The 11,932-nt window shown below is 30.8% G+C and overlaps 1 protein-coding gene across 1 annotated transcript; it reads right to left on the reverse strand.

Annotated features, from left to right (window-relative positions):
- Positions 1–5,207: 5,207 nt before the first annotated feature.
- Positions 5,208–7,924, reverse strand: LOC141718727 (proline dehydrogenase 2, mitochondrial-like). Its single transcript, XM_074521110.1, has 4 exons — positions 7,183–7,924; positions 5,901–6,546; positions 5,555–5,795; positions 5,208–5,452 (listed from the first exon to the last, which is right to left on the reverse strand). The coding sequence occupies exons 1-4, from the start codon at positions 7,786–7,788 to the stop codon at positions 5,413–5,415; spliced, it is 1,533 nt and encodes a 510-aa protein (XP_074377211.1). The 5' UTR covers positions 7,789–7,924; the 3' UTR covers positions 5,208–5,412.
- Positions 7,925–11,932: the final 4,008 nt, after the last annotated feature.

An 11,932-nucleotide genomic window follows, 5' to 3' on the forward strand; every position in this document is an offset into this window, starting at 1 on the left:
TTATGTACTTCAACAAAATTGGAGACATAATACCTCTTTCCAGGCACAAATTTTAGCACCATTTTAGCATCACAACCGCATCTGAAAGACTTAGTCCTCCTCTTCTTAACTGATTTGCAATTATTTTCATTAAAACCAGATTTGTTGCAAAGCAAATACTTACTTATTACTGTACCATCATCATCAGTTTTCTCAGCACTACGACGAACTTCAAATCCATATAAGTTTGCATACATCTTATAAAATTCAATACCAGATACCAAACTTTCAAACACTTTGTGCACAAACGGTTTCGCATCATCTTCAACAGAAAAAGGAACATAATACTTATGTCCACCAGGACTAACAGAAAAACCAGAATCAACTTCTCCATTTTCATTACCTTCAATACTATGACTAATGTCAGAAGTATTATCAACAAAACTGACCGCTGCAATAAATAATGTACAAACATATTAAAATCACTAATAATCTACATAATAATCAAGACTAATAATCTAAACTTAAAGGTAAGACATATAAAATCACCGATATAAGGATAAAATCAATGAACAATTATAAAATTTAAATCTTGTTAAAAAATCATTGAATTTTAAAAAGAAAATAACATAATCACTTATCATATACAATAGAACAGAATCCTAAGTCTAAAACACAAAAAAGCACCGATGTAAATGAAAAATCACTAAATTATAACAATTTAAAAACAAATATCAGAAAATCAATGTATCAACATGAAAAATAACATAATCACAACTAATAATCACCAAAAACTATAAAAAAGCAGAAAATCACTAAGATTTCTAGAAATCGGTAATGAGAAGATAGATACAACTACGAAAGGTAGTTGCATCAAAACATCAATATGAAGTGAAAACAGAAACTTCGATTTACCTTGATTTGAGCTAATCTTCAATAAATCCTCAGAAATCATGATTAAAGCATAAAATCGACGAATCGAAACTGAAACTGAAGACGATGACCTCAATGATATCGGTGTTAAGAATTTTTTATGAATATCAGTTTAATCGAAAGTTTAATGGAGCTCAGTGATCGATGATGAAGTTAAAGAGAGAAAGAGAGAGAAGAAGAAGGAGATGAGAGAGAAAAAAACGGTTAGGCACAGTTAATGAGCGTAATCTTTGTCTTATAATAGTTAATGTATAATAATATATATTTAATAATTGGATGACTGAGATTTAAGGATTGCACTAAATTTGAATGGCCGAGATCTGATCTCATATCTCATATTAAAAAGGGTTCTCATTTGAGTAAAAGCCTATATATATATATATAGGGAGATTATTAAATAGAAACCAAATTTAAACTAGAAACTAATATCAACCGTTAGTATTTTTAACTTAAATAAATCTGGACAACATATTATATTTCTATCCTGTAGTCTATATTTCACTCATTAGTCTCTCCAGTAACATTATCCACCCATACTTAGATATTACATACATATACATACATCTGGTATATTGACCTGAACTTTCATCTCCGTTAATCACCGCATCCATCTCTGTCGACTATCATTAATAATCACTCTCATCTCCATCATTATCTTTAAAGCAACCTAATCTACCTCCAATTTCATCAGACCCCCTATTTCTCATCACCACATCGCTTGCTAAATTTCTGACAATATTTACACACCACCACCACCGACGACTACAAATTTATAGTAGATACCAACGATTATAACGAGTAGTTTATCATTATTTTTATAAATACAATTATGAATACTGATTAAAAGACATAAATCACTAAAATTACAGTAATGTAAATTAGTGATTTATTCAATATATATTAGTGATATTTTTAATACGAATTAGTGATTTTATGTAGTACTCCCTCTGTCCATCCCATTTGTTTACACTTTCCTTTTTGTGATGTTACTTCCAATTGTTTAAATTTCAAAATTTTCCAAAAATAGTAAAGTTTTTATAATTTTTAAAATAACTACATCCACTACTTTTCTCCATTATACCCACTTTATACATATAATATTAATCGGTACCACTACTTTACTCACTTTTTTAACTTTCCTCCACTAATTTATCATTTTTCTTAAATTCCGTACCCAACCCAAATGTAAATACTTGGGAGGGACGTAGGGAGTATATAATAATAACTTTTGTTACAAAATTGGTAATTCATATATTTATGTAATTGTAGTGGCCGGTGTAGTTGGAGATCTTAACTCGATGCTATAACAGCGACAATGAGTTATTTTCGATGATTGGAAGTGATTGTAATGTTGAGACACTATTAGTTTGATGTTGATGGTTATTGAAGTTACATCCGAGCTGGAGATGGTGGAGATTTACGGAGACGAGGATGAATAGAGGTGATGTTGATAAAAAACAATAAGATTGTTATATGTGTTGATGATGAACAATGTCAATAATATATTCGAGAGGCAGCATAAAAACTGATTTTTTTTTATGTAATTGGACCGAACCTCTTGCTTTTTTTTGGGTTGGACCGTAGAGTTCTAGTTTTTATTTTAACTTAATTTTTATTTGAGTAACCCTTGTATATATATACTCTTTTTAAAAGTTTACTCTTTAAAGCTTCTATGAGGTTTATAATAAGTAAACGAAAGTACTTTTCTTCGACACTAGTAAAACGTATAATACTGACTTTGGGTAGACTAGGCTTGTCAGTTGTGGCGGATGAAATGAATTTAATTGTTTTGCTACCACAGGCACAAAGCCCACGAGGCCATGACATACTTGGGGCTGCACTTTCATTTCAGTTTGCGGTCACCCGTCATGTTTTGATCTAATGGGCCTCAATAATATTTAGGTCCATAAAAACTGTATGCTCGAGGTCTCACACCCCTTGTAAATTTGTAATATGCCCAGTGTTTGATGACTCAAAAGATACTTCTCCATTTTGAAAAAACAACGTGGCGGCTAAATGCAGTAAAAAAAATTTTGCCCAATAATCAGTAATTATTATTATATCCCTCACCTCTAATCCTACCGGCATTAAATAGCAACTTATCTTGCAAGCATTAAATAGCCCGACACATGTTTTGCTTTTTTTTTAAATTTTACTACAAATCTTGTAATCTTTTATTAACTAAAATTAATCAAATTGTACTGATTTGTTAACTGAAATTGTCTTATTGACTAATATTTTTGATATAATAATAATTTAATATAATACAATTATTTGAAAAAATATGGAAATAGTATTATTGAATTAAAAAATATTTATACTTAATTCAAATAATAATAATTATTATAAAATAAAAAGTGAACATATAAAAGTCACAAAATTTAGTAAACTATGTTTGTAATCGGAATAAAATAATAGAAAAAATTGCTTATAGAAAGTAAAAATATATACTTAAAAAAAGGAGGAAAGAGATAAAAAAGATTGAACTAAGGAGATAAAAACAAAACATTTTTTATATGAGTTTTGATTTTTCACGTATTTTAATATTTTTTGATTGAATAATTAAAAATATTATTTGTATTTTTTTGTAAATAAAATAGACAATATGCATATATTTTAATTTATAAAATATTCCTTAAAAATTATATTTTTAACTAATCACTCAAAGTATATTAAAAATATTAATATATATACAAAGTGAAAATGTTTTATAAAACATAAAACACACCAGGAAGTGTATGTGAAATTGAGAATTTATAAGTTATTCATGACCATGTATATATTTAATATATTACTATTTTTGTCAAAAAGATAAAGAAGTAATTACTGATTACTGGAGGGAAATTTTTTTTACTGCATTTAGATTTGTGTCGTTTTCTGTGAAGGCAAATATTTACATTGGGGTGCTGAATGCTGATAATTATCAAACGAACGTGCATGAATTGTTTCAATGTGATTCATGTACACATAACAGCTCATTTGATACAACTTCAACTGATGCATGCACGGATTGTGATGTTGCTATTTCTTGCGTAGAGTGCTCTATTTTTTCTTGTTTGGAAGTTATGTAAATATCAGCAAAAAATTCAAATTCAATCCGTATACATTTGCTTCCAATTCTAAATTATTTGTTCAAGATATAGTAACTGAGATTGTGGAGTGAAGTCTGTGGACCATTATTACTATTAAAAGCTGGTAGGCATGTTTTCCGGTTTTGAGCTTGTAGGAAATACCCAAATTTCATGTGACTTCTTTTACTTGTTCTGCTCTTGTAGTTGCCCGGAGAATTGCAGTTCCACATAATTCAGTAAAACTTGGATCGACTCGATAAACTTAACGAGCATATTTTCTTGTTTGAACTCGAGCTCGATTACTTAACGAGTCGAGTCGAGTCGAGTAGAGTCAATTCGAGCCTAACAATCAACTCGGTTCGTTTACCACCCTACTTACAATGTCATTATCACGCTGTCAGTTTTATTCAAGCCTATTAGATTCTTGTCATCCGGCCTTCCTACAAATTGTAGGAATAGACACGTTTATGTATACAAAAAACAATGGTGTACTTTGCCCGGTGATTTCGCCTTCTTAACCCCTTAACGAGATGTTAAGGCCTTGAGGGTGTACGGCACGTAATTTATTAAATAAAGATATGGAGATAACCGACAAGAATGCATTGTACACATCACATGGTTAGGGGAAGTTGCGAATTTCTCATGTAATGCGTTCAAGTGGCTTTTTATCAATCAAATTTTCTAATTCTGCAATCGAAATGAATGATTCTTGCAAAAATGTATTAATTCCATTTGCAGTAGCTGCGAGTGTTTCAGTGGTGACTCCGGGTTGCTATTGCTTAATTTTGGAAATCATTTAATTTTCCGAGAGTGATTCCTTAGCTTTTTTGACAATCGATATTGGCATCTTCTCGGAATGGTTGTTCTATTTCTGAAACCTGAAGCTTGAAGCTTCTACTCTTTTCAGACATCTTGCATTACATGTATCTTGCTTGAAGTTTTTCTCCGGAGATCATGATGTATGTATCATCAGTAGACAAGAAGCAGAGGATAGCCTTGCTGCAGATTTGTTTAATTTGACTCATGAACTAGTGCAATTTTTTTTAAAAATGACACGGATCATACTGAATATGATTGCATATATAGAATATTATCTCTATGCACGGATACAGTTGCACATGACATTAGTCCTACCCTGCCTCCCAAATTTATATTCCGTTTAAACCAGAAAAAGAAGATCGTTAGTTAGGTCCGTTCATTTTTAGGGTGTAGAAATGCTGTACGCTAATGCGAATGAAATAATTTACGGAAACTCGAAATTCGTTAACATATAATCACATTATTACTTGCATTAGGTTACACCTTTTTCGCTTCTTACACCACAAGGACCATATGCAACTGTACATAAACAAAGTAACATGTAGCTAAGATCTAACAGCCCTCAGAGTTGATTGCGCTTTCTCCCTTGTACGCAAGCAACGCTCCTTTCTTAGAGAACTGCAGCTGCGAGTCTTCTTTTAAGCTCCATTCTGCAATGCAGAATAAACAAATCATTGAAATGGGAAAATAATGAACGTCTAAATTCATGAATGGTCAAGTAGTTATTTTTAAAGCTGTTTCTCCCTGTATACCTCATCAGTTGTCTGTCAATGGCCGATGAAGATAACATTCCTTTGTTCTCTTCAGCTCTTCTTAGGAGGTAAGGCATAATCTGGTCCACGGGTCCGAAAGGCAAATACTTGCTCACCTCAAAGCCTGCATTTCTTAAACCATAACTCAGAGCTTCTGCCATTCCATATAGCTGCGCAAATTGGACCTTTTGGTTTCCGTTTGCAATCCCTAACTCTTGCGCTTTCAGTGCAGCTAATCTCCCTACAATAGATCACCAATAACATGTCAAACAATGGTCATACATAAATAATATACATTTGCACAAAAGAGTATAATTAGATTAAAATGAATAAATATAAAAGTTACCTGATTCGAAATTGTGAGTTGCCAGAACAAGAGCCCCCGGGCCATTTGCAATTTCGTGGAGCATAAAAGAAGCACAGTCATTATAGCAAGCATGAGTCTGCTTGATTCCATTATGAATAGGAGATTCATGTCCTAAAGCAGCAGCTACCTGTGCTTCACTAGACATATACGCTCCTCTAACTAACTTCACACCTAAAGGCAAGCCCATTTCGTCTGCAGCAGCCTTCAACAATACTAATCTCTCTTTGGCATCTTTTAAATAAGCTTGAATTGTTCCGAAAATAAGTGGCTTGTCACCTTTATTGTACAAGATTGCCGCAGAGTGTGTGAAGTAATCAATGGCAGGTTGAATTTGTGTGTCCTCCGCATCAATTACTAACGGAACATTTGATGCAAGACATTTTTCGATTATGTTTGTTAGCCTTTGCTGGGCTAGTCGAAAGTCTTGTTCTTCTTGTGGAGTCAAAGGCTCTGGTTTTGTAAGAGTGTGGTACAAAGGGCTTGATTCAGAGAAAATTGGAAGAGTGTTTTGTTTCCAAGGAAGATCATTTGATTTTGTCTTGTATTCCCATCTGAGCAAATCACTAATTCTTCTTAGTATACTCACTGGACAAATTGCTGTGATCTTCACCACAACAGAACTAACCTGTAAAATATAATTAAACAGAAAGCTACACATTAGATTCTTTGAATACTAATTTTTTAATCATTAGATTAAAAGAAGCATGTAGAAGAATATTGTGTAAATCAACATCAATGACTTGATTTTAACTTTTAGCTTGATAACAACAAGTTCCAAAGTGAGAAATGAATTGTCAAACATGTATCTTCTAGATTAATCATTTGAGCTTACTGCTTACATATCATCTGGTCAAACTATTACGTATTCGATATTATCCTTGGTTTGGTCAATAACTCAATCCATGATTATGATCTACGAAACAAAGTCATAACTTCCTGGAAACTATTCTGAAAGTTCCCATCTCTACACAAACCAAGCTGAATAAATCCTCTGTTAAAAGATCATAGTGTATCCCAACATCAAATCTAGAAATGTTAAAAGACACAACCGAAAAATTATAAAATTTGTGCATATCGTACTCCTACGATAAATTTTTAAAAAATGCTAATGTATCCCGACTTCAAATCTAGGAATTTTAAAATACACAACCGAAGAATTATAAGATTTATGCATATCCTACTTTTACGGTAATTAAAATAAAAATATTAAATTTGTGTAAGAAGAGAGAAATTTTACAAAATCCAAGCAAGGAAAGCTTACAGAAGTAGCAGGAAGTGACTTGGTGGAATCAACTGTGTTGATGAAGGCCTCGGAGTTTCGATCACAGGACTGATTATCATCCACATGTTCCAAACCATAATCCAACATGCCTCTAAATCCATCATCCCACAACATCTTAACAGTCTCGCCAGCCTCATTAACGTTACGCCCCGCAACAAAATGATCATAAAATGTACACTTAGTAAACCCCATTACAACATCCTTAAACACCCCCACGTTCATTAACTTAGAATTTATAACCCACGTGCCTAGATCAACCACGGTCTCCACCGCAGCCATTTTAAGCGTTAAGGTTGATTTTAACAATTTTGCCGTTGAAATTGACGCGAAAAGGTCCTTACTATCTTCAAAAGAAAGAAGTGAACCAGAACGAGAACCGAAACCAGAACATGAAGCCGAACCGAAGCCACCAAAGGTGGCAGTGGTTGGTGTTGGTGTTTCGGAGAAAGTATCAGGGGAGATGATGGTGGAGGGAGGGGTGGTGGTGGAGGAAAGAGTGGTGAGAGGCTTAAGTAACCTGTAGTTTTGAAGAAGAAGCTTTGAGGTTGTTGAAATGGAAGATGCACCACGGATGGCCATAAACATATATGTGCTGCTTAAGATTATGAATCAATGGATTTTTCGCTACTAAATTTTGTGCTGCTCTTTTGGACAACTTAGCTAAGTTATATATATAGGCGCACAGGTTACTTGGATACAGCTTGTTATTTACTGGAATTTGTTCTTTTGTTTTTCTTTCAATTCTATTTATTTATAACGGAGGGAATCTACATTCTCTTGTAACTTCTTTTTTCTTTGGGATTTTAACGGTCAGTGTATTGAGTTACGTTTGGTATTCAATTAAATTTTTTAAAAATAAGTTTAAACTAAACAGTATTTAATATGAAACTAAACGATTAAACGATTTTATTCAAATTTAGCAGTAATTTCTGTTCTTGATGGTTTTTTTATTTGCAAATTTTGTTAAATTTTACTTTTATTTTTTAAAAAAAAAATCAGAATTTCTTTATTGTTCCCAACTCCCAGTTACGGTCACATGAAATCTTAGAATTTTTAAAATTTATAATTATAAAGTTAATAAGAATCGATTATCCTCTTGAATCTTCCAAATATTAAATTCGAATACATCCAAGTTAGATTGCCTACGAAGTCTGTGTAGGACTAGGATAGTCAGGAATTGGTACATATCCGGTCATTTAGGAGAAATGTATATATATTAATACTAGCATAACTCGGGCTAAATAGTAGGTTTAAATATTATTGAATACTTTTCAAAAATAATAATTTATGTATACATAATTGTTAGTTTGTTTTTAATTGATCAATGCTTTATTTTATTCCTATTTTATTTTTTTTAAAAAAGAGCCTGTAATAATTTTTTTTTATTTTATTAGTTTGTGAATTCCTAAAGCATAAAATTAAGTACAAATAATGATATTTTTTATGTTATGGTCATTTGTTAACATATTTTTGTATTTTTTTAAAATTTATTTTGATTTAAATATGAATATCATTTTAACGAGTTAGGTGTAATTTTATTAAAATAATTAATATTCTAAACTACTCCTAAAGTTAACATATGTCAACATATGTTAATTAGTTAATTTTTTTAATAAAATAATATGAATGTTATAGACGTATAAGAAAATCAGTTACTATATAATTCCGTTATATTAATCAAATCTAATTAAATTTAACTTTTTTTTAAATTTAATTTTAGCTCGGATTGAACATTATTTTTTTTAACACAGATGAGTAGTATATATTATTTTGGTTTACTTGATATCATTATATTGACCAATAAATTATTTTTCAATATTTATTTTATTTTAACTCGATTCAATATTATCATTTTTTAACTGCATAATTAATATTTATTATTTTGTTTAAATCTCATAAAATTTTTGATATTTCATTTTTAATATAACTAACTATAATTAATATTATTAGTTATAAATAGTTATATTCTTCCAATTCACTAAAGTAACAGTCCGGGGAAGTATACTGATTAAAGTAAATAGAAATTTAGGTCGAGTTCAAGTAAATAAGTGTAAAAGATGTTACTTTTAAACCTCCAAAGTAAATAGATGTTGAATATGTATTTTAAATTAAATTTATTTATAATAACTAAGTATATTTTAGTTAAATTATTTTTTAAAAATAATTAAGTCTATCAAATAGTTTTAAAATAAATGAATGTATCACCCGTCGTAGATTAAATGGACAAAACTCTTAACTTTTTAATATTAAAAATTGAAAAATTTAAACCTCCTAAATAAATAGATATTGAATATGTATTTTAAATTAAATTTATTTATAATAACTAATTATATTTTAGTTAAAATATATTTTTTTAAATAATCAAGTCTATCAAATATTTTTAAAATAAATGAATGCATCACCCGTCGTAGAATAAATGGACAAAACTCTTGACTTTTTAATATTAAACATTGAAAAATTCTCCGATTAACATTATTTTTTAGTGTGTTTCGATAGTTTCGTTGACGCATGTGATTTATACTATCATACGGAGGTTAGAGAGAAGTTTTATGGGCTGAAGAACTTGTGTGAGCACGAGTTCTACTTCTCTATTAAGTGTCCGAAGAATAACTATATTAATTTTGTATTATTAATTTGTAGAATGCTTTAAATTATTATTTTTTGGAAGGCCTTGACAAAATTTTGAAAGGTATTATGTTTACTTTAATAGTATGTTATAGATGATAAATTATTACTTGAATTACTAAAATTAATTTTTGAAGTGTTTGATTCCTTAAGGAATATATAACAAAGAAGTTGAGTTCGATTATAAATTAAGTTGGATAACAATTCATAGAGTTTGTAGTTATAGTAGATAAATATTTAATTTTTTAATTAAATTATATTTGTTTAAACTTTATCGTGGAAGGTATAAATATACTTTTCAGGAAGGTGTTAACCAACCGACTAAACGAAATCTGAAAATAAACCTAAAGGGGTGAATTGGTTATTATGGCTAACTAAGATTAGTTTTAAAATTTACCCGATAATAGCTTACTGAGATTTTATAAGCAGTTCAATAATCTGACAATGATAGCAAGCTGCGATGACTAAATGCAGTGCAGAAATTAATATGCAGAAAAGTAATAAGAACACACAAGAATTTTAGCCAGGTTCGACCACTAATCCCCTATACTCTACGTCCTGGTCCCTTATCAACTTGGTAAGAGAATATATTATTGAATCACAATAAGTTTACAACTACAAGATACAATAATATATCTCCCTTTATCCCAGCTGCTGATAATGGCTTGCTGAAACCCTGTTTCTCAACCTGCCCTCTAAGTACTATACTACCCTGTCGTACAAACTTCTCTAGCACTAGTTCACCAAACTCTTGTTTCCCTTAGCCAACTATCCAACAACTACACAATATAAATTAAACAATACAAATCGAATAATAAAGAGATTACAATTCAAACTATAGACTCTCTAAGATATAACGTATATATAATTAAAGGCTTAAGAGAATCTTTTGTTTCAATGAAAGCAATGAGTTGTAGGTGTTCTTGCTACAATTAGTTCATCATAAAAAAAACTGCAAGAAACCTCATATCTTAACATACACTAACGTTCAAAACAATCTCAACAACTTACAAAGGTTAGAATTTAATTCTAACGTTTAAGTTCGTTAGGATGGTTTCCAACGTTCATGCATATGTTTGATAGAAGAGAGAAAGAATGTTTAACGTTCAGTAAAAACCTCTTCTATTTTGTTTAAGTATAAAACGTTTTAATCAGGTTTGTAGGAGATAGAGTTTGATGATTAAACAAACTTCTACAAATTAGGAAAACTGTTTTAATGCTTGAAAACATTTTATATCTGAGCTCTATTATATATAAAACACGTATAATATAATAGAGAAGTCCTTACAATTCGCTAAAAGAGATTCCTAAAATTTCTCCTTGAAAATCTATTTCCTTGTTGAATCTGGAATGTCCATCTTGGCTTGCTGTTATTCTGAATAACGTGATCATAGCTTGCTGAAATAGATCATTGTCTTATGACAGCTTGCTGTCATGATACTTAAACAGCAATGTCATTAAGCTGATATATCCTGCAAACTGTCTTAAATAACAACATGATGGCTTGCTGTTTTGTGATCATCAAAACTAAGGAGTTACAATCTCCCCCTTTTTGATGATTACACACATTTAGGAGAATTATAAAACTCCCCCTAAATCTATGCATATCTCAAAATTAAGCAATACTTTATAACACAACACTGCAAATAATTAAATTGCAAATAGCAACAAATGCATATCCAACACAACCAACATAGCAACATATCATTACATCACCAAGTCTTAACATAACCAAAGCAAATCAAATCTTAAACAAAAACATCCAACATAAACCAAGTAACAAACCACACCAGATTCAACATAAGCCAACAGATGAAACAAGTCTTAAACAAACATAAATCTCCTAAATTTCTCCCCCTTAAAGCATCAAAAAGATCTAGGTTAAGGGCTGATCAGAAGTGTTGAGAACATCCTCTTTTGGAGAAAATAAAGCATCTTGTTGATCCTGATTGTCCATATCCTCAGCAGAATTAACCAGATCATCCAATCCAGTATCCAAATCTGCATTAGACTGGGAAACAGAGGGTTTGGCAGCAGACATGAAGTTTAGCAGAATGTCCTTCAAACCCTTAATCTCTCTCTTGAGCTAGTTTACTTGTTCTGT

This window comes from Apium graveolens, chromosome 4, assembly GCF_009905375.1.
Source record: "Apium graveolens cultivar Ventura chromosome 4, ASM990537v1, whole genome shotgun sequence".
Taxonomy (NCBI): Eukaryota; Viridiplantae; Streptophyta; class Magnoliopsida; order Apiales; family Apiaceae; genus Apium; species Apium graveolens.

Excerpts from the sequence above, each read along its gene's own strand:
- LOC141718727 (XM_074521110.1), bottom strand. The coding sequence starts at position 7,788 with ATGTTTATGGCCATCCGTGGTGCATCTTCCATTTCAACAACCTCAAAG. Across the intron at positions 5,796-5,900 it reads AACTCACAATTTCGAATCAG|GGAGATTAGCTGCACTGAAA; the intron begins GTAACTTTTATA and ends GATCTATTGTAG. Across the intron at positions 5,453-5,554 it reads ATTGACAGACAACTGATGAG|AATGGAGCTTAAAAGAAGAC; the intron begins GTATACAGGGAG and ends TCTGCATTGCAG.